At 44.3% G+C, this 20,840-nt stretch overlaps 2 protein-coding genes across 2 annotated transcripts in view; both read left to right on the plus strand.

The window, feature by feature from the left end:
* The window catches only part of Tpd52 (tumor protein D52), a 90,011-nt gene extending 81,025 nt beyond the window's left edge, over positions 1-8,986 (plus strand). Inside the window, exons 5-6 of the mRNA XM_038347407.1 lie at positions 5,087-5,135; positions 8,656-8,986. Of these exons, the coding sequence (XP_038203335.1) occupies positions 5,087-5,135; positions 8,656-8,778 (172 nt within the window). The 3' untranslated portion in view covers positions 8,779-8,986. The remainder of the gene's footprint in view (positions 1-5,086; positions 5,136-8,655) is intronic.
* Positions 8,987-15,570: 6,584 nt separating this feature from the next.
* The window catches only part of Mrps28 (mitochondrial ribosomal protein S28), a 123,790-nt gene continuing 118,520 nt past the window's right edge, over positions 15,571-20,840 (plus strand). Inside the window, exon 1 of the mRNA XM_038347406.1 lies at positions 15,571-15,802. Within this exon, the coding sequence (XP_038203334.1) occupies positions 15,593-15,802 (210 nt within the window). The 5' untranslated portion in view covers positions 15,571-15,592. The remainder of the gene's footprint in view (positions 15,803-20,840) is intronic.

Raw genomic sequence — 20,840 nt, forward strand, 5'->3', positions numbered from 1 at the left:
GCATTCTGGAATAATTCATTTTGTTTCATTTCTTTCATATTTACAAAGAAATGCTAATTCATTTTGTGTTTATTTCACAGGGCATTTTCCTTTCAAATGAGTATTTCTTCATGTATATACATATCTCAATTTTTAAAATTTGTTTTGGGGTTTATTAGGGTCATTCTAGACAATTCTTTTTTGCTGGAAACTTCTGCTCTTTGTGGGAAAAGACAATATCTTTCCTTCTCCATGAAACAGTATCTTTCGATTAGGAACTGAATCGTTGTAATAACTTCCTCCACCTTCCGCATCCACATTTCCCCGTTTCAGTTAGCCAAGGTGTCCATTCATTCTGATGGAGCTGTTAAGTGATAGCCTTGTCCTAGACTGTAGGGCTGGGACTAAGAACTGCTGATACTGGAAACTTTAGAGACATAATCGACTATGAAAATGATGTGATAATGCCTCAGGGTTGTAAGATGGGTAAGAAGATCTCAGCACTTCCAAAGTAGGCGTGGTTACTGTTCTGATATTATAGTTGGGAGAACATTGAGCTAGAGGGACAGTAAATGACTTGAAGGCTACAAAGCCAGTGTCAGTGGCTGATGGTTAGGTTTCTAATCCAGCGTCCTGGGCCCAGAGCTGACTTTCCACCAAGAGCACTGAGTTTGAGAGTGACTCCTGATCCCTGGAATTGGCCAGCACTCTTACTCTCGTATTGCTCACATCAGAGGAGACTGAGAGCCACGTGGGACTGCTTTTGCAGCCATGCCTGCCATGCGGCCGGCACCCACGCATTAGCCATTGCTCCTCTCTGCATAGCCCTTCTTTCTCTGTTCATCCTTATTTGTAGAGAAGGAAAGACAAAGCAACAGTATCAGAAACTAGGAAAAAACTAAGTAATTCAGCTTTAAAAGAAAATATTTTATGTGCATTGGTGTGAAGGTGACAGATCCCCTGGAGTCCCATGTGAGCTGCCATGTGGGTGCTGAGGTTTGAACCTGCATCATCTGGAAGAGCAGCCCAGCTCTTAACCACTGAGCCATCTCTCCGGCCCGAATAATTTGACTTTTTAAAAGAATGGGCTTTGCAAAGTCAGAGTGACTCAGAGGTGGACAAGGACACATTGAGAACCAGCCCGCCCTGTGCTGTGTCATTATGTTTGGAGATGCCTTACTTTCTACCCTGCTTTGAGGGTTACAAATCAAGTGGAGAGTCTTAACAGATTTTGCCTTGTAGATGTGATGGCTCCCCACAGCTTGGCTGTTAAGCAGTGACTGGCTTTTTGCTATAAAAGGTTCTGTATTGAGTTCAACTTTGGATGAAATAGGAAATGATAGTATCAGTTGAGGAAGCTTTGAGTAACTTGGTGTAGAGGAGCCAGGGATGAAAGAACAGCTGCCCCAAGTGAAATGCCATCTGGATGTGACTGCAGAGGGGATTAGCTAATGGGTAGGGTTGGACTCATGTATATGCCTTGTCTTTCCCACTAAGATGGCTCTCAGAAGCAGAGACCTTGCCTTCAAATCCATCTCTGGCAATTGATCTCATTCTGCTTTTATAGCTACAGAAAAGTATTCAGATTTAGCCCAGTGATTTTTTTCCCACAAAATAAGCCTTATTATAAACAGGTCCTTGTCTTTTCCTATATATTGTCTGAGGCATATTTAATATGTTTTAGCTTGTGTGCTGGTGAAAAAAACCCAGCCACCTGGCTGCTAGGGGAAATAAAACTTCTTATGTGACTATAGGAACAGTAACTAGATTTGTCTGGGACTTTTAAAAACTCACACTTTACCCACTATTTCCTCACTTTGTTAATATTGTTAAACTGTGTCTGAATCCCACGCATAATCAGTTTATCATACGTGGCCACTACTCACCTTCCGTGGCCAGAGTTTAGTAGCTTCTGAAGTGAGTGTTCTGGTGAAGAGTGCTTTCGCGGAGGGACAGAAAATGACATGTGTTAGCTTAGTGCAAAAGGGAAGGCTTTGCACAAATACAGAAACAGTGTTGTAAACCAAGGAGTGGGGAGAGGCAAGCCCAGCCCCATCCCACTCATACCTGCCCAACTACTTGAAAAGCAAAAAGCTTTGGGAATTGAGGTAGCACCTGGCCACCTAGGCAATCAGAAAGTGTGCCCTCTCCTACCCAGGTGTACCTGCATGACCCACCCTCTCTCCTTCCTAACCCTGTACACGCTTCCCTTTCTCTTTTCTTGGCAAACAGGCTTTCTCCGAGTTCTTAGAGCTCTTTCATGGTTTGGCAATTCCTCCACAGCCTTTAAGTTGGTGTGGTTTCCAGCTCAGAGATCTGCTTCTTGTCGGATTTGAGGATCTGTCTGTTGTAGCAGTTCCTACACCCCATTCAGTGCTGACAGTCTGCAGATTGGCAGGAGGTTAGAAGTGTTGAGGGTGCTCCCCGATGTGTCACGGGAGTTTGAATCAAAGGTGTTTTGTGGGTGTTGGCTCTTCCCAGCTCGTTCTTTAGAAGGGCCCAAGGAAATCCATGTGATGATTCAAGTTACGTTGTAAAGAATTTACGATTGTTTTCATTAATCTGTGCCCTACAATTAGGGGAATAGTATACTTGAGAAGATGAAATAGAAGAACTGGTAACTTCCTCCAGGGTAGTTCATGCCCAGGATGCAGCCATAGCACACGCCCCCTCTGTCAGGTGAACTTACTATGTGACAGATGGCATAGTGGTGTCCCGATTCTCTCTGTTCCAGAGTATTCGTTCTGTACATCCACATCATACTGTATGTAATTAGATAGTAATGTCAAGCTAGACTTGATAGCACATAACATGTTGCCAACTGTAACAACAGTCTTAGCCATAGACTTACAAACTCTTTTAAATGTATTAAGGTTTAATATTTGAACTGTTCACTTTACCAAAAGGAAAGATTACTTAAGAGTTTAATCAAAAGCAAAAGTTTTTTAAAAATTTTTTTAGAAGCCCAAAACTGAAGATATTTTCGGCTAGTGAGCTAGTGTCTAGGGAAGGTAGCTCAGCAGGCTCAAAAGCTTTTCAATCAGTGGACTGTACTGTTATGGGGTATAAGTTGAACCCCAGAATAGAGAGATGAATGGTACTTGAACCACCTTGGGGAAGTCTTGAGACCATGTGTAGGCCTTTCTTAGTGAAGAACTGCTGCTGCTGCTAAGGAGTGCTTTGGAATTTGTGGTTACTTAGTTACCAAATGGGTGATAGATTTAGAAACTGGCCTATTCCAGTGCTGAAACAGATACCTAGAGAAAGATTGTTACGGTGGCCCTTCAGGGGTTGTGTGTGTGTGTGTGTGTGCCTGCGTATGTGTGTTTGTGTGTGCGTGTGCGTGTGTGTGTGTGTGAGCGTGTGCGAGTGTGTGTGCGTGTGTGTGTGTGTGTGTGTGTGTATACACTTCGTTTTTGAGGGGAGGTGGTGAACCCTGAACCGGGACACCTGAAGATCCACGTTCCACTCTCAGTTTTCTGCTGTTCCTTGGGTTACGATTTGGCTTCTGAGCCTTGAGCCTTCTAGATCCGGGTAAAAGCACTTGACAGTTTTCACAGCGCCAGGGGAGGACATACTTGTCTATTAGCGCTGATAATGATTTGGTTGACACTGACTTATGAATGGAAATAAATTCTTTTGGCATAGCTTTGATGTTGCCCTCTCACCTCAAAAAGTAGACGGTTGTTCACAGTGCCTAAAGAATGAGCTACCAGAAGCTTCACCAATCAGAAAGTGGGTCCGCTTCTGTGCTGGATCACTGCATACTAACTTGCTTTTGTCTTCCTTTAATGCTGCCTCTCAGTATACGCTCCATTCAGCATTCGATTAGCATGCCTGCTATGAGGTAACGTATGTCCTTACAAGATGCTTCCTGCTCCATGTATGGATGCTCAAACCACTGACTAGGGTACTAGAATTCTGTCTAACAAGCTGGGCATTAGCACTGTTACAATCTGCAGTTGCTTTTCTTACAATGTTGGGATAGCTTCATGAGAGCCAAAACATGAATTTTTTTTTAAGAATTACTGTTTCAATTTTATTTTATAAAATCTCTATTTGAAACCAATTGAATTGGAAAGCACATGCCAGTGTAGAATGAAGCTGTCTTAGTGGTTCAGGGTTATTTTGTTCCTTCTCAGTAAGCTTTGAGTCAGTTCCCACCCTAGCTTCCAGCCTCCCACTCTACTTTGCTCATCCTAGAGTGGCCTTTGGAGCCAGCTTTCATCAGCGGGCACTGGTAATCAGCCATAATTTAGTCTGCCTAGGGAGCAGAGGCTCCGGAACAGTAGAGATCCCTGGCTTGCACTTTAGTCTGTACAGGAAGCACCTGGAGGGGTAGCTACAATGTTGCACGCTGGAACCACCCTTAAGAGTTTGTGAATCTAGAGTAGGTGTGGGGCTGAGAGTTCATTTTCCTAGCGTGTTCTTGAGAGCTGCTAATATAGTTGGCCTGGGGTGGGGGAGGTGGGGTGTCACATGTAACAACCACTGGCTTTGTTCCCTTCTGTGCCCTTCTAACGTTGTAACAGGGTGGGATTTAAGGTTCTATGTAGGAACCCATGGGTGAGAGATGAAAGCCTAAAGTGTAAAGGAGAGCTCTCTGTTTTCTTTGGGTCCCTTCTCTGTCTCACACCATTCTTTTGGAATTCGGATCCCTGGAAATCTCAGTTTGTCTGGATGGCGTAGTGTGTTCTGTGCTCTTGTGGGAATCTTGCCCTACAGGATGAGGAGCTAAATCAGAGTTCTAAAGTATACTGCTAAGTTCAGGGGATCTCACAGTGGCATTTTCTTGGTTCTGGTGAGTCTTTAGGAAGGTGACAGAGCTGGTGTTGTCTGCCTTCTTCCTTTTCTGTTTATATGACAGTATCACTTATATCTTAGAGTGACTGTCTTCATGACCTTAAACGCAAATGTAGAAATACTAGCCCAGAAGCTGGTTAACACAGGAAGTGTGTGTCAATACCTGTGCACATATATGCAGATAAATACCTACTCTTGCTAATTAATTATGAATATCAGCAAAGAGAAATGCAGTTGTTTCTGATCCTTCAGAGACTTTTGATTTTTTTCACAGTGGTTGTAATTTTTTTTTCTATCTTCATAGAAACTCCCCAACTTTCAAGTCATTTGAAGAAAAGGTTGAAAACTTAAAGGTAAGTACAGGGGTGTGCTATCTTCATGACACTGTTGCCACCTTCCCTTATTCCCATAAAGCTTTAGAGAACTTTCAGAATTGTACCCTGCGTGTCACTAATGCACACTGCATGGTTTTGTAGGTATTTTTTCTTTATCTTGTGATTTTTTTTGATAACATAAAACTGCAGTTTTTCAGGCATTTGTTTTATTTCAAATACTCTATACTTGAACAAGAATTTGTGCTGTTTTTTCATGTAGAAATCAGACAATATTAAAGAGTTAATATAAATGTTAGTATTTTAATATTGATAATAGATATTAAAATATGAAAAATTAGTCACTGTCTTTTCTATTTAAGGGTATTTTCTTATTGTTTAGCAATTTACACATTTATAAAGTGTATCCTGATCATATCTATCTCCTTTGATTCCCCCATTGGAGGTACATATCCTTCCATAATGAGTAGCTTTATAAATTGTGTTATTTCCAAAATTATGGCAAAGTCATTAACCCTGAGAATTGAGCATATTGGCTCATGTATTTAATCTCTGCACTTGGAGGCTGAGGCAAGAGCATTGCCTAGAGTTTGATGCTAGCTTGGGCTACAGAGTGATACCCTGTCACAAAAACACCAAAACAGAAAACAAGCAAACCAAGCCAAAAGATTCTGTGAAGTCTTAGGGTCACAAATGGTGCCCATGTGTGCCTAGTGAGAACTCCTGATGCTCTGTTCCAGTTTGTGTGCAGCCTGGGTGGTGTCTCTTTATCCAGCTCTCTTCATTGCACTGGACATAGTTTGGAGCTGACATCTTATTATTTTAAATAAGTGAGCCTTGTCTGGCAGTCTCATTTATGTAAATGGTACACACCTAGAATTTCAGCACTTGAGAGATAGAAAAGGAGGGCTGTGAGTTCAAGACCATCCTTGGCTACACACACACACACACACACAGACCTTATTCAAGAACATAAGTTAAAAAGAACTCATTTATTTTAGTCATTCAGAACACCAGAAGAGTCACTTATTCTTAAAAGTATCTTCCATAGCCAGGGGCTGGTGGCGCACACATCTGGGCTCAAGGCCAGCCTGGTCTACAGCACTAGTTCCAGGACAGCCAAGACTGCTAGACAGTGAAATGCTGTCTTAAAAAGAAACAACAACAAAAAGAAAAAAGTCTTACGTGAAAAGACAGAATTTGCTTACTGAAAGACCAGATACTCTGCAGTGATCTGGATTTTAGCTTGAACCTCTTAATCTGTAGAATCCCATTGTACACACAGTCTTTCAGCTTCATGTTTGTGAACCCACGATTGCAGGGACCCTTCATTTTGTTCAGTAATACTGCTTAGGGGCCTCAATAGTCCTTGGCTTGTTGCATGGTGCGCACTGGATGAATACATACATCACACTCATGTTTCCAGACTGGTACATGAGACTGGTTTCTTCATCTCGGTGCCAGGTCATACATCTGAGAAGAGGCTGCATTGCGAAGAGTCACGGTTTGCTGTGACTCAGTTCTCAAGACTGTTTGGACTCTCCCTGCCTCTCCCTCACATCTGTCTTCTTAGTATTTGAAATAGCTCGTCAGAAATCAGCAGCTCATGTGCAATTGATCCCAGAGATGAGGAAGAACTGCCCAGTCACTTGCTATATTGACGATCTTATGGATTCCAGTATAGTCCATTTGCTATATTAACTATCTTATGGATTCCAGTATAGTCCATTTGTCATGTCCGACTTAGCATCATTCGGATGATGTCTTCTTAGTCATGAAACATGTCTTAGTGATGAAACCACACATGACCCAAAGCAAGTTGGGAAGAAAAGGAACTTAAACATAGCTTGCTCCCTGTGACTTGCTCAGCCTGCCGCCTTATAGAACCCAAGACCACCAGCCCAGGGGTGACCACACTCACAATGGACTGGGCCCTCCCCCATCACCTACTAATTAAGAAGATCCTATATGGGCTTGCCTTCAACCTGTCTCATGGAGACATTTTTTCAATCGAGATTCCCTCCTGTTATGTGACTATAGTTTGTGTCAAGTTGATATCACTGTCCAGCACAGATGAAAACATAAAAAGTAACTTTTCAAAGTATATCGAATAGTTATTGCTAAAGAAATTTGTAGTCATATGCTTGGGATAATTTTGCCAAATTATACTTACAGTCATCTAAGCTTTGTATCAACATGTCTGTGCACTGCGGTTTTGGATGGGTTCAGTTTCCTGTAGTTTTTAGGTATGTGGGTGGCTATGACAGCGACAGCTGAGGGTACCATGCAGACCTGGAGGAAGAGCAGCTGAGAGGCAGGAGTCGTGATCTCGGTAAGGAGGACAGTGAAGGATTCAGGTGGTCTGATGGGACTAAGCACAGAGGGAGGCAGGAGTAGGCAGGATGCTGTGCACCGAAGGCTGGCCCGCGCACAGCTCATGTGCTGGGCCAGTCAACTATGAAGGTGCTGCTGCTGAACATTTTCTTTTTACATCTTTAAATTTAATAGTAAGATACATAATATTTTAATCACTTTCACTTAGAATTTTATGGAACAAGCAGTGAAGGCAAAACAATATAAAGATTATTTTCTTGGAGGGTTTCATTGGCTCTTCTGAAGAGGAAAGAAGAATGGAAGGAGTTCCTTTACTGTGGGGAGTTTCCTTTACTTGTGCTAAATTGCCAGAAGTTGTAACAATTTTTATAGTTAAAGACACATTTCAGTGAATTTAATAGTGCATATAAGTTATGCAGATTTATCTAAGTCAAAACTTGGATGGCAGATGAAGAGAGAAAAACTTTCAGTTAGGTTCCAGTTTTCAGGACTCGCCCAGTGAGTTAAAGGACTGGGGAAACCGGAAGTTCAAGTTGAATCCACAGAGCATGCATTCTTGGTCACTGCTGGTTTCCTCATGTAGCTCTCGTGTTGTTCAGTCATTACATGTAACAGGCAGCGAGCGCTGAGAAGCATGAAGTGACATACTAGTAACAGGTGTGGTTTTGGTCCTGAGACAGTGTGTCACAGGAATTTACAGTATAGCCCAGGCTAGAGTCCTCCTGCCTTAGCCTCCTGAGTGTTGATATTATAGGCATGAGCCACCACACCCATCTAGGCGTTTTGAAAAAAAAAATCAGGCATATGTAGCATTCAAACCGATACTGATTGACAGTTTCAGGCTTGGGAGGTTGGAGTAGGGCGCCACAAATTTCTAGTGTACATGAAGTCGCTCAGGGTCCTTCTGGCATTACGATTCCATGTCTGACACTCCATGTCTGACAAACCCCCAGATGATGCTGTCTGTAGGCAGACTCTTCTGTAGAAAAGGGTTGAGAACCTTACAGTGCACCAGGAAAGATACTTTTTATCTTCCGTTTTTTTGTGTCTCACGGTTAAGCTACCCCGAGCGCTACAGCAGCACGTAGATCCACACGGACATAGTCGTGAGAGGCCCAGTTTGTTACTGAAAGTCAGTTTAGAGTTTCTTTCTGCAGCGGTGATTAATTTTGCTTCATGATGTCTTCTCTTTTCCCCACCTTTAAAGTCTAAAGTAGGGGGAGCCAAGCCTGCCGGCGGTGATTTTGGAGAGGTCCTGAATTCCACTGCTAACGCTACTAGTGCTGAGGCCAACGAGCCGCCTCCAGCGCAGACGGAGGCCATGCCCTGAGTTCCAGAACATATCCTGCTGCCCACTGCCAGGTGCTGCAAGGGACATCAAGCACATCTTGTCAGCGTTCATGGCCACAGATTTCGTCCAGATGTGCTTTCATTTAGCTTTACTTATTTCTTTGACCAAATAGTTTGCGAATTAAAGTGGGAGCACGCTCGCCTCCACGCCAGGGAAACGCCCTTTGTAGGAGACGGCAGCCAGAGCCTCTGGTAGTCCCCGCGGCGCGCAGGGGTGACAGGAAGCTGCGGGCGACCTCAGCTTCGGCTTTACGGAATCACTCCACATCTGGGATTCTTTTTTGATCCTTTTCTATACGAGTCATTTTTCCTTTTTGAGTCTGTTATACTTGATCTCTAACTAAAATTGTTCTTCTAAATTTTGGTAGTTAAAAGTTTTGGAATTATTTTGTTACTTTTAAAGGAGAAACCACCAGCTACAATTTTTTTTTCTTGGATAAACAGTTTTTGTATGTGGACCATATCTTGGGTTTCTGAGCACACCAGACTAAAGTAGACAGGTGTGTGTACTTGAGTAGTTCTGTAAGTTAAAACCATGCAGAAACTCAGTCTGCCAGTGGCATGAGTGTGGGATCCCCCATGTCCTTGGTGATTAGCAGCTACTATTTCAACATACTGGTTATTTATTATGCCACTCTTACACATTTTTTATAAGATTAAAATTTAATTTTAGGTAAACTGACAAAATATCATTGTGAGTCAAGCATATATTACTATAAGTTGAAATGTGATCACACTTGTCACTGATAATTTCAAAAGTCTAAAACGTCTTTAGGTCTAGATAGCTGTAAAAATGCTAAAATCGATCACTGCAGGGGAACTTGCTGCCTCCATTAAATCCATTTAGCACCCATTAGGAAGCACAGAAAGTTCTATGAGAAGTACAACTTGAATATTTTTATACTAAGGTATTGTTGACTCCGAAGGATGTAAGGCATTAATACAAATGAGCTCATCACGTACGTGTTTTCAGTGCGTTAGTGATGTAGAGTATACTGTAGATACGGCCCCTGCTTGGAGAGATCGTGGGGCTTGTGAATCAAGGCTTCCAGATGTCTCTGCTAAACTCCTCCTGTAACTGTGGTTAACTACTGACTCACTACCATTTCCTTCTGCTGTCTATGTTTATGGCTACGAGGTCTGTCTGGTATTTATCTATTGTGATTTTATCATTGTCCATGCCAAATGTTAATTGCCAAGCTTGGAGTGACCTAAAGCATTTTCAAAAGCATGACTAGATTTAATTGAGGATAAAGTTTCTGCAGACCAAATTTGAAAAGCCACAAGTGTCAGTCGTTACAAAATGACATGCTGCCATTGTTGATTGCTACTTGGATGCTCTGTTGTATGTGACAAATCTCAATAAAGTCTGTGTATCCGTAGTCCAGGCTTCAGTGTTTATTAAGAGGCCAATGGTCTGGATAAAGTTTGTATTCTAAAGTCAACTGGTGTCCTGGAAATTTGTCTCTTTAGAGATATATTGTGATTTTTCAGTATAACCACTTTTTTCCCCCCCAATCCAACATCTTTTCAACAGATTATTTCCTGGGTGTCTTACCCACTGTTTTTGTAACCAGGCAAAAATACAGTAATATGGCAGCTTTCTTCATAAGAAATATTCAGATTTCATAAAGAGATTTCTCACATAAGGAAATCAATAGTGGTGGGTAAGTAAGATATAGATAAATTTGGGGAATCAGTATGAAAGAAAAAATCAGAGAAACATATTTCTGGACATCTTCCTACGCTTAACCTAAAAAGTTAATCTACTGTAAGAACCCTGCCTCATCAGAAAACATCATAATAATGATTAAGGACTAACACAGAGGAAACCCTGTCTCAAAAAAACAAAACAAAACAAAAACAAAGAAAATTAAACATGAATTTTTAGGATATTTAGAAATATTCAAAATATTTGTGGGAAATTCATTATGAATTCACAGATACTTCAGAAATTTGAAATATAGCAATTAATAGAAATATTCCTAAGAGATCAGGGCCACTTTACTGGGATTTGTGTTTTTTAGGATAAGAAAATAGCAAAAGAGAAACCTCAAATATTTGTGAAATCTCAGATATTTAAGGACATAACTATAATGGGAGAAAAGATCTCTGAGGCCTTCCACACGTGGTTTCCCCAACTCACAGGGTCTGTGGTAAATCTAGCTAGAATTCTTATGGCTTAGAACCTCAAGAAATAAATGGGAAGAGAGAACTCATTAACTGGATTATGACCTTAGCAATTCAAAGTAATTATTGGAATACAGAAAAATGTTTAATTTGAACTATTTCTGGATCTTTTAAAGTATACACTATTTTCTGTGAAGAGTTTGAAAGCAATAAATACTATAATTTGGGTATGGGTTCTTTTATGTATTTCCCACTTTCAGAAAGGGGGCTAAGTCATAGATGGCATATAGCATCGACTTGTGGCCTCCACATGCGTGCTGATATGTGTACCCCTACACAGATGAACACATATTAAAACCCCTTCAATTCCACATACTTTTTTTCATTCACATCTCGGATTGCTTTTCAATATGACTAATTTTTAATATCCCAATCTCCAGAATGCTATCCTCTACAGTGGCTGAAATGTCTTTAGTGTGACAGCATATCTTACATATGTCCTGGGACCTTTCTTTCAGACTTTTCTGAGCAGTTAAGCATATTTTCCCTTTTATTTTTTTAATTTATTTTTTAAAAACTATCTTTTTTCATTTTACATACCAATCCCAGTTCCCACTCCCTCCCCTCCTTCCATTCCCTCCACCTTCTGCCCCCATCCTGCACCTCATCCACTCCTCAGGGTAAGGCTTCCCATGGGGGGGGGGGTCAACAAAGTTTAGCACATTGCTTTGAGGCACTGCAAGGCCTCCCTCCAAAGAGAATGGGTTCCAAAAATCCCATACAAACAGCAGCTATAAACCCGGGTCTCACTGCCAGGGGCCCCACAGTCTGCCCAGCCCCTTTATTTTTATGTGGTGCTGGGGATTGAATTGTGGTGCTGGGGATTGAACCAGGACTTGCCTAAGCTTGTTGAGCGAGTGATCTGTTACTGAGCTACACCCCAACACAAGAGGCATAAATTTCTAATCACCTCTAAGTCACCTCCACCAAGGCACTACTGGCTCCTTTTTATGGGGGTTTTAGTGAGCACCGCCTTTCACACTGCTGGTCTTGGGCGTGAGGTGGGGTGTATGTAATGGTAGATGAGGCCATAGCCAGGAGATGTGATGGGGTTTGAAGTGTGTTTTATTCCTTTCTTGCCACCTGCTCGGAACACTTGCATGGTGCACATTTAGAACTTTGGAAGTGTAAAGAAACTGTAGTCTAACAGAGCCAGGGGTGGGGGGTGGAGGGAGGATGCAGGGGAGCGGCAGTGCTGCGCCTGCAGTAGGTGCTCCTGTTGGTGCCTGTGTTGGCAAGAATCCTGGAGATGTCCCTCTGTGACTCACTTGGTTTTGTCTTTCGGGTCTCATACAGCTCAGCCTGGCTTCGGTCTTGCTATGTAGGCAAGGATGTCCTGCCTCGATCTACCAGGTATAAGATCACATGCACGCCTCTTCCACAGTTTGTTTTGGGGACAGGCTCTCACTACTCAGCTCAGGTTGACCCCCAGCTCAACATTCCCATCTCCTCTCTACTTCAGTTTTAAAAACAATTTTTTGAGGGTTACATATATTTTACATACCTACTCCCAACTCTTTCCCTCAAGTCCCATATCTGCTTCTACATCCCTACTCCCAACTTCATGTCTTTTTTCTAATTTTAATTTAATACCCATTCCACTTTGTGCTGTCATACTTCTGGGTATTGGGCCATCCACTGGAGTGTAGTCAACCTACCCAGGAGCCACACCCTAAAAACCAACCTGATTCTTTTTCTCCAGAAGCTAGCAACTGTCCATAGCTCCTGAGTTACAGGTAGGCCAAAGGACCCCTTTCCCCATCTATTTTAGAAAGTTAGGGTCTTGTGCAGGCCCCACTTGGGCAGCCATAGCTGCTATGAGTTTGAGTGCAGTGATCCTGTCATGTCAGGAAAGCCTTGTGCTTTCTTGGGTCTAACAGTCTTCTTACCAGGTTCTACAAGACGGTCCCTGAGCCTGGGGTGGTGGAATGGGGATGCAGATGTCCCTCTGTGGCTGAGCACTCCAGAGGCACTGGGAACAGTTGCTTCTTGTTAACCAGCATCCATTGCACACAGAAACTTCTGATGAGGTCTGAGAATTGCAGGAGTCTGTGATTAGGAGGAATGTAGAGGGCACTTTGATGCTATGTCCACACAGCAAAATGACTGTTTTTGGCCAGACCTGTAGCAACCAGGTGGGTTCCACCTCCTTGGAGCAAGTCTTAGAAGTCCAACCAGGAAGTATTTGATTACCTCCGTAACATTCACGCTACCGTTGCACGGGCATAGTCTGCCATGCTGGTAGCTACTGGAGTTTACAGCTGGGTGAACTGATGATTGCCCTTCAGCAGGGTGCAGAGCACCTTCTAGTGCATGGAGCGCTACCTGGTTTCTCATGTTCTGTGATGAATACAGGCAGTGTCTTCAGCAATAGTTTTACTGCGAGGTTCTGATGATGGGATTGGGCTTTTTCTCGACAACCCATGGCTTATCGATGAGCACAATCCACTGTGTAGAGAAATTGCAGTTAAAACTTGTATATGGGGCTGGAGAGATGGCTCAGTGGTTAAGAGCACTGACTGTTCTTCCAGAGGACCTGAGTTCAATTCCCAGCAACCACATGGTGGCTCACAACCATCTGTAATGAGATCTGGCGCCCTCTTCTGGCCTGCAGGCATATACACAGAATATTGTATACAGAATAAAGTCTTAAAAAATAAAAATAAAAGTACTTAAAAAACTTGTATATGAATCCCCACTTTTCTAATCCACCATTTGATACTTCAAGTAAAACGGAAACTTCAAGGTCTATCCTACTACTGAGAGTACAAACAGCCCACCATCAGGAAGAATGAGCAGCTGCAGAAGTTTTCCCCCCAACAGCTCTGTTAGTCTTCTGGGGTTATCCTCTAGGTGAGGCAGGACATGAATATGACATTACTCATTAAAGATGGGACCTTAGTACCTCATTTGTTCTGTCCTGTAGGTTTCATACTGAAGACCATCTGGAGCCTTGGCATGCCAGGTAAGCGCTGGTAAGATTTTAGTTTATAAAGCAATTCTTTAAACTTGGTACAGTTTGCTGCACTGTAACACAATAAAAACCCAGAGACAGATATTGAGGTTCAACCTGAAAGTCAGAAAAGCAAAACAGCCAGCCATTGGCTCTTATCTCTACTTCAGTCCTAAATTGCGATTCTGCCTCCAGGAATATCAGAATGAGGCTGTGTCTGAGAGCTCATCCTGTCTTAAATTCCTTTCTAGGGCTAGGATTAAAAGCATGCACCACTACTGCCTGCTTTCTGTGGCAACGTAGTGTGGCTACTGGGATTAAAGGTGTGTGTCACCACTGCCTGGTCTGTAAGACTGACCAGGGTGGCTGTTTTACTTTCTGATCTTCAGGCAAGCTTTATTTATTAAAATACAAATGTAATGTCACTACACTCTCCCACACAGGGAAATCAAATCAGCAACATGATAGTGGATTGCCCAAGACAAAGGTTACTCAGGACTACGAAGGGCTCTTAACGGTCACTGGCCGTGCTCTACAATTTGCCACACTGTTTTCGGAAGGAACTGAAAGTAACAATAGCCATAGAGAATGGCATTTTAGACAAGAATCCACGCAGCAGTCAGCCAAATTGAGTTTAAGTGTGTAGGGTGAGACCTCACCTGAATAGATTACCTTTCCAGCACTGACTAACTTCCTAGGAGTCTCCCTGCAGAGGCTACTAATGGTGAGGCTTAAGTGACTCAAAATTATGCAGCATCCCAAGGTCTATTACACCCATGACATGGAGGAAGATTTAAATTCACAGTCAAAAGTAGTAGAAAGGGTCTGTCCTGGTGGTTACAGTGCTTGTGAAATCTCACCATTCAGAGATAAGCAGGAGGTTCATGTGTTTAACATCAGCTTCCACTACATAGTGAGCTCAGGACCAGTCTGGGCTACATGAGACCCTGAGTCCAAAAGAAAAGTTTTTGTTTGCAAACTACGTAGAAAACTGTGACACATGTCCCAGATTTAGTAATTTGTAGGCTAATATCAAACTGATTCTTAGATGAGTACACCCATTTAATTGGCAAACACTTCGTGTGAGGTGGTGGACAAATTCTGGGGATTTATGTCGAAGAGGAACAAACAAAAAATATCAAGTATTTGTGTGCGGTTATGGAAGTGCTATACCTGGGCACATTCTGAAACTTAGCTCACGAGAAGGGATGGTAGATATCCCGGATAAAACTTCTCAGATTGTTTTGTAACGCGGGTGACTGACGACAGAAGTGTCCAACGACAGACCTGCCACCAGTTTCACAAACAACTTTATATGTCCATTTGCAAAGGCAAGCTCCTTCCTGGAGCTTACAAAATTGGAGAGCGGTTACTAAACATTAGTATCAAGCGTGACACATTCAAAAATGCTGGATAGCGAGGGACAGGAGGCGCCGACGACCTTGGGGCTTCCAACTCGGATAGGATAATCAAGGAGACCGCTGAAGACCCCATCCCCTGCGAGGAACACGCCTTCTCCAAGCCGCCTAGCCATCAGGACACAAACCACACGCCCGCACCACACTACGGCGGTAGGCGGGGCTCTCCTTGACACGCCCCCTGGCCCGCGAACGTGCGTAAGAGGCCAGAGGTGAGAGGTCATGCAGGCGTCATGGCGGCTCTGTGTGGGTACCATGCCCGGGCTGAAGGGAGCCGATTCCTAAGAGCGCTTCTCTTCTCCAAGCCCTTTCGAAATGCAGGCACGGAGAGTGGTTCCGAGAACGTGATCGGCGACTCCTCCGCTCCTCGGGCGCGCTCAGGCGGCTTTGCGAGCGCTCTGGAGCGACTCTCGGAGCTGCAGCGGAAGGCGGAGCTCGGACCGGTGAGTGGGCCTCGCGGCGAACGTCCCGACTCGGGGCCAGCGTGAGGTGGGGCTAGCATGGGGGCGGGGCTAGAATGGAGGCGGGGCTAGCACGGGGACGGGCCCAGCGTGGGGTGGGGCTAACTCGGGGGCGGGGCTAGCACGGAGAACGGCTCTGCACGGGGGCGGGCACAACACGGGGCGGGGCCAGCACGGAAGGCGGGGCCCTCGTGGGATGGGGCTAGGACAAGGGCGGGGCTAGCATGGGGGCGGGCCAGCAGGGGGAGAGCACAGAACGGGGCGGGGCCAGCACGGAGGGCGGTGCCATCGTGGGATGGGGCTAGGACAAGGGCGGGGCTAGCATGGGGGCGGGCCAGCAGGGGGAGGGCACAGAACGGGGCGGGGCCAGCACGGAGGGCGAGCCCAACGTGGGATGGGGCTAGCACGGGGGCGGGGCCAGAACGGGGGCGGGGCTAGCACGGGGGAGGGCCCAGCGTGGAATGGTGCTAGCACGGGGGCGGGCCGACACTGGGCGGGCCGAGACAGGGTGGGGTCATTATGGGCGGGGCGGGATGCTGTCTACCCCTTCTCCCCATTCCGGTGAGGCTGTGCCAGTGATTCAGGGTCCGCGAGGGAAGGTGTCCGGTGTAGCTTCCGCCCCTTGGCCTCCCGCAGCGGAGCGCGTGACTTAAGTTTTCATTCCCTTCCGAGTTCTTTACCCTGGCTTTTACTGCTGGGTGGGCTCGCTCCACGCACCCTCGCGCGTCGTCCCGGGCGAGCTAGTGGATGGGGCCTGTGGGGCTACCCCTGCGACCCGCGGGAAAAGGACTCCAGGGCCGTCATAAACATCTTAGTTGAACGGATAGGGGACTGACAGCGAATGACAGTTATTGCTGCTGTGAGCCCGGTGTGTGATTTGGTCCGTCAGTGTTTCACTTTGACTTTCCAAAAATGCCCGCTTTAAATTTTTTTTCCATTTGTATGAAATGGAAGTGTAAAATGGAAATGTGAACCCTTGTAAAATAGAATAAAACGTTTAGATACACCAAGTAGTGGAAATGGGCATAAGGACAAGGGTGGGATTTTTAAAAAAAAATAATTAGATTTGGTTATGGAACATTACACATGTGGCCATTTCTCTGGATCAAGGGATCATTTTAGTATCAGAACTTCTCTTTGATCCAATGATGGGAAGGACTCTAGGACAGTTTTGTGATTTTTGCCACATGTAGTGACTAAAACAAATTTTTACTTATAGGACAGTAGTGGTTCTTTTTTTTTTTAAATAGTAAGATCAAATAAAAGATAAAACAAGAACTAAAAGCAACTGGACAGAGCAAAAAAACAGAAGGAAGTGTCCAAGAAACAGACCCACTTGTTCCATCACCACCTTAAGAGTAAACTGGAAGCCATAAATGTAGGGGATCTGGTGCAGACAGGTGCCTGCCGGTCCTGCTGCTTCCGGCCTGAATTCCTAGGAGCTTTGCTCCCGTCACCATAGAGGGCCTGTTCTCCTGGTGTCCTCCACCCACTCTGGTTCTGACACTGTTTCTACCTCTTCCTCCCTGGGTTCACCCTGAAGGGAGGCATAGCGACTTCCTGTTTAAGGGCAGAGTGTTTCAAGGTCTCTCACTCTCTGCACGTTGTTTGCCCGTGGGTCTCTGTGTTTTCTCATCTGCTGCAGGACAAGGAAGATGACTGAGCAAGGCACTGATCTATGAATACAGCAGAATGTTATTAAGAATAATTTTATTTGCACTTATTTTTTAGAGCAGTAGTATTTATACTAGGTCCCTGGGCTCTTAGTGTCAGTTTCTTGGTCACCCAAGCAGTGTTGACACGGGTTCCATATCATGGAGGGGGCCTTGAGTCAGATCAGATGTTGGTTGGTTACTCTGTATCACAGCTGCTCTAGCATATCCTGCAGGCAGGACACCATTTTAGATGAAGGGTTTGAAGCTGGGTGTGTGTTTATGTTTCTCTTTGATACCATGCAGAGGACCTTCCTGTACCAAATATGCTGAAATGTAGCTATGTAGGCTCCAGCTTGACTTCTCCATGGTCAATGAGTTGTCTTCAGCTACGGGACCTTGCTGTCAGTTCGTGGGGAGCAACCTATAGTCATAGCAACAGCCAAGGTAGTTTGGATTCCCGTGAGACTCCTTACTCAACAGCTCAGTTAGATGTAACTCAGTCCTGGGACTGGAAGCTTCATTAGGTGACAAGAATTGACCAGCTGGGGCTCTGTCTCCCCCATTATTTGTGATGTCCATTGGATTGCCTTCCTCTCTCTCTCTCTCTCTCTCTCTCTCTCTCTATATATATATATATATATATATATATATATATATATATATATATATATTAGAAAACTTCGGCTATTTTAGGTTCTCATAGCACCTCTCAAATGGCCCTTAATTTTAGCTGTCCCTCCCCAAATTCCCTCCTTCAGTTCCCTCTCTCTTCCCTCCTGCTTAATCCTTTTCTCCAGCTGCACCTCCTCCTTTCCTAGGGAGATCTGTCTGTTCCCTCTAGTTCCTTACTCTCTACCTTTTGTGGTTCTATGGATTATAGTTTGGTTATCATTGACTTAAAGCTCATATCCACATATAAGAGAAATACATAACCATATTTCTCTTTCTGGGTCGGGGATACCTCACCCAGGATAATTTTTCTAATTCTATCCGTTTACCTGCAGGTTTCACTTTTTAACGGCTGAGTAATACTCCATTGTATGAATGTACCACATTTTTCACTATCTATTCTTCCCTTGAGGGACATCTAGGTTGTTTCAGATTTCTGGCTATTATGGCTAGAGCACCAGTGACCATGGTTGAGCAGTGTCCTTGTATAATGAAGCGTCCTTGGGTAGATGCCCAAGAGTGGATGGCTGGATCTTGAGGTAGATTGAGTCCCGTCTTCCTGATTTCCATTGGCTTTACAAGATTGCCCAGTAGGAGTTCTTAAGGAGTCTAAGTGTCTTAGTGTTAAGGAGATATTGAAAGTTTCAATTCTTTATGTTTTGGGGAGTGACTTTCCTTGTTGTTTCCTCCTGTGGGGACACAGTGCTCTGACTCAGGAGCTGCTGCTTCCGTCTTCAAAGCTGGCAGTGATAAACTGCGTCCTCCTCATACTTCCCACCTCATAATGCCTGCAGTAACCTCCCTGTTTTAAGGACAGCTTAGTGGAAATTTTACTCATATCTGTGGGTTTCATATAACCCATAGTAGTCAGTTTAATGGAGGAAAGATCTAGGATCTGACCATATTCTGTCCTTCTGATTTTGGTTCTAATTTGGGTGCTCTGTTTTTCCAGGAGGTAAGGTGTTTTCTGGCAGCCCCAGGACATTTTACATTTATATTAGCCCCAGCTTACATTTGCTCTGCCCAGCTCTGCCCCGTTCATACTGCATAGAGTCTCCAAGGACAGATTTTCTTCATCTAACATAGCTTAAATAACATTATTTTGCTATGTAGTGAGTACATGCATTTGATTGTGACTTGTAGTTCACCAATCTCTTGTTCATAGTTCTTGGAAGTCTTGATTTAGTGGGAAAGAAGTGCCTTGGGGAGGAGGGTGTAAGGAGGCTGAGTAGCCTCCATTTGAGTGTCTTGGCTTTGTAGCTTGTAGACTGGGACACTGCAATTGAGTTCTCATTCTAAATCTGGGCTCTGTGTGTAACTAGTGAGCTGGCTTTTCAGTGATGCCTTCAGAATCAAGTTGTTCTTTACATGAAATCTCATTGCTCCATTAGTGAGATGTTATTGTAACCATGGGGTTTCACCATGCATCAAATACACACCCCAGTCGAGGTTGTGAGGAATAGAGGCTTTGAGGTTGGGGAGGACCTACATGGGATATCACTGTCTCAGTTCTACTGTAAGTACCCTAAAGGTGTACTAAAACACTTACCTGGGGTATCTCGCAGTGCTGTTGGTTAAACCCACAGCTTAAGCTGTGTATTGCAGGGCTTAAGCTCTAACACAGTTCCAACAATAGGCATTTTATTTTGTTGTTTTGTTTGAGACAGGGTCCCTAATATCACCTGCAGCTGGCCACAAATTTGTGAATCTCCTACCTCCTATATGTGATCATGACTGGCCTGGGTTTATGTTATAATGAAATCATTAAAATGTTATTTAAAAATGTCACTTGGGGGTGGGAGGGCTTTTGTTGCCAAGCCTGCTGACCTGGAGAGAATTGATTCCTGCTAACTGTTCTCTGACCTCCACATGTGCCCTGTGGCATTCCCCTTCCCCCCAAAAAAAATGTTGTAAAAAAAGTTAGTAGGTCTCTGTTATAACTACAGATTGTAATGTGCAATTCAGCAAGACAGTAAACTGATTTTTTTCACTGGAGAAATAGAAAACTCAAAACAACAAAAACACCATGCCCATGTCTAATCCTGACTTCAAGGCATTGGCAATTTCTAATATGACAATATTAATTTAGTACATGTTAAGGTAAAGTTTTCTTTGGCTGTCTCCTAACAGAATGAGCTTTTCTCTCTTGTTCTGGTTTGTTCCAAGTGTTGAGCACAGTGTGGGTGTTACCTATGGTGGGTGTCAGTCAATATCTGCAGTCTCAGTGCCTTCCTCCTGGCTGTGAGCAAGCACCTCACAATAGGCCTAGCTTGAGGGCATAGCCCAGGGATAGCCAAGACCAGGCATCAGATGCAGAAAACAGTGACCAGGCATCAGGTGCAGGAAACAGCTGGTTACATGTGCCTGGAGAGAGAGAGAGAGAGAGAGAGAGAGAGAGAGAGAGAGAGAGAGAGAGAGAGAGAGAGAGAGAGGAGGGGAGGGGAAGAGAGGGGAGAGGGGGAGGGGAGAGGGAAGGAGAGGGGAGGAGAGAGGGGAGAGGACGAGGGGGGAGAGAGAGAGAGGAGAGAGAGAGAGAGAGAGAGAGAGTGCTCAGCTCTCTTTCTCATTCTCTTTTCTTTCTGAACGGGACCCCAGCCTGTGGGATCGTCTCTGGAAACACTCACGTCCATGTGTGGAGGTGTGTTTTACATATTCCATTGTCTTGTCAAGCTATCAGTGAAGGCTGAACATCAGGG

Source organism: Arvicola amphibius, chromosome 11 (genome assembly GCF_903992535.2).
Source record: "Arvicola amphibius chromosome 11, mArvAmp1.2, whole genome shotgun sequence".
Classification (NCBI taxonomy): Eukaryota; Metazoa; Chordata; class Mammalia; order Rodentia; family Cricetidae; genus Arvicola; species Arvicola amphibius.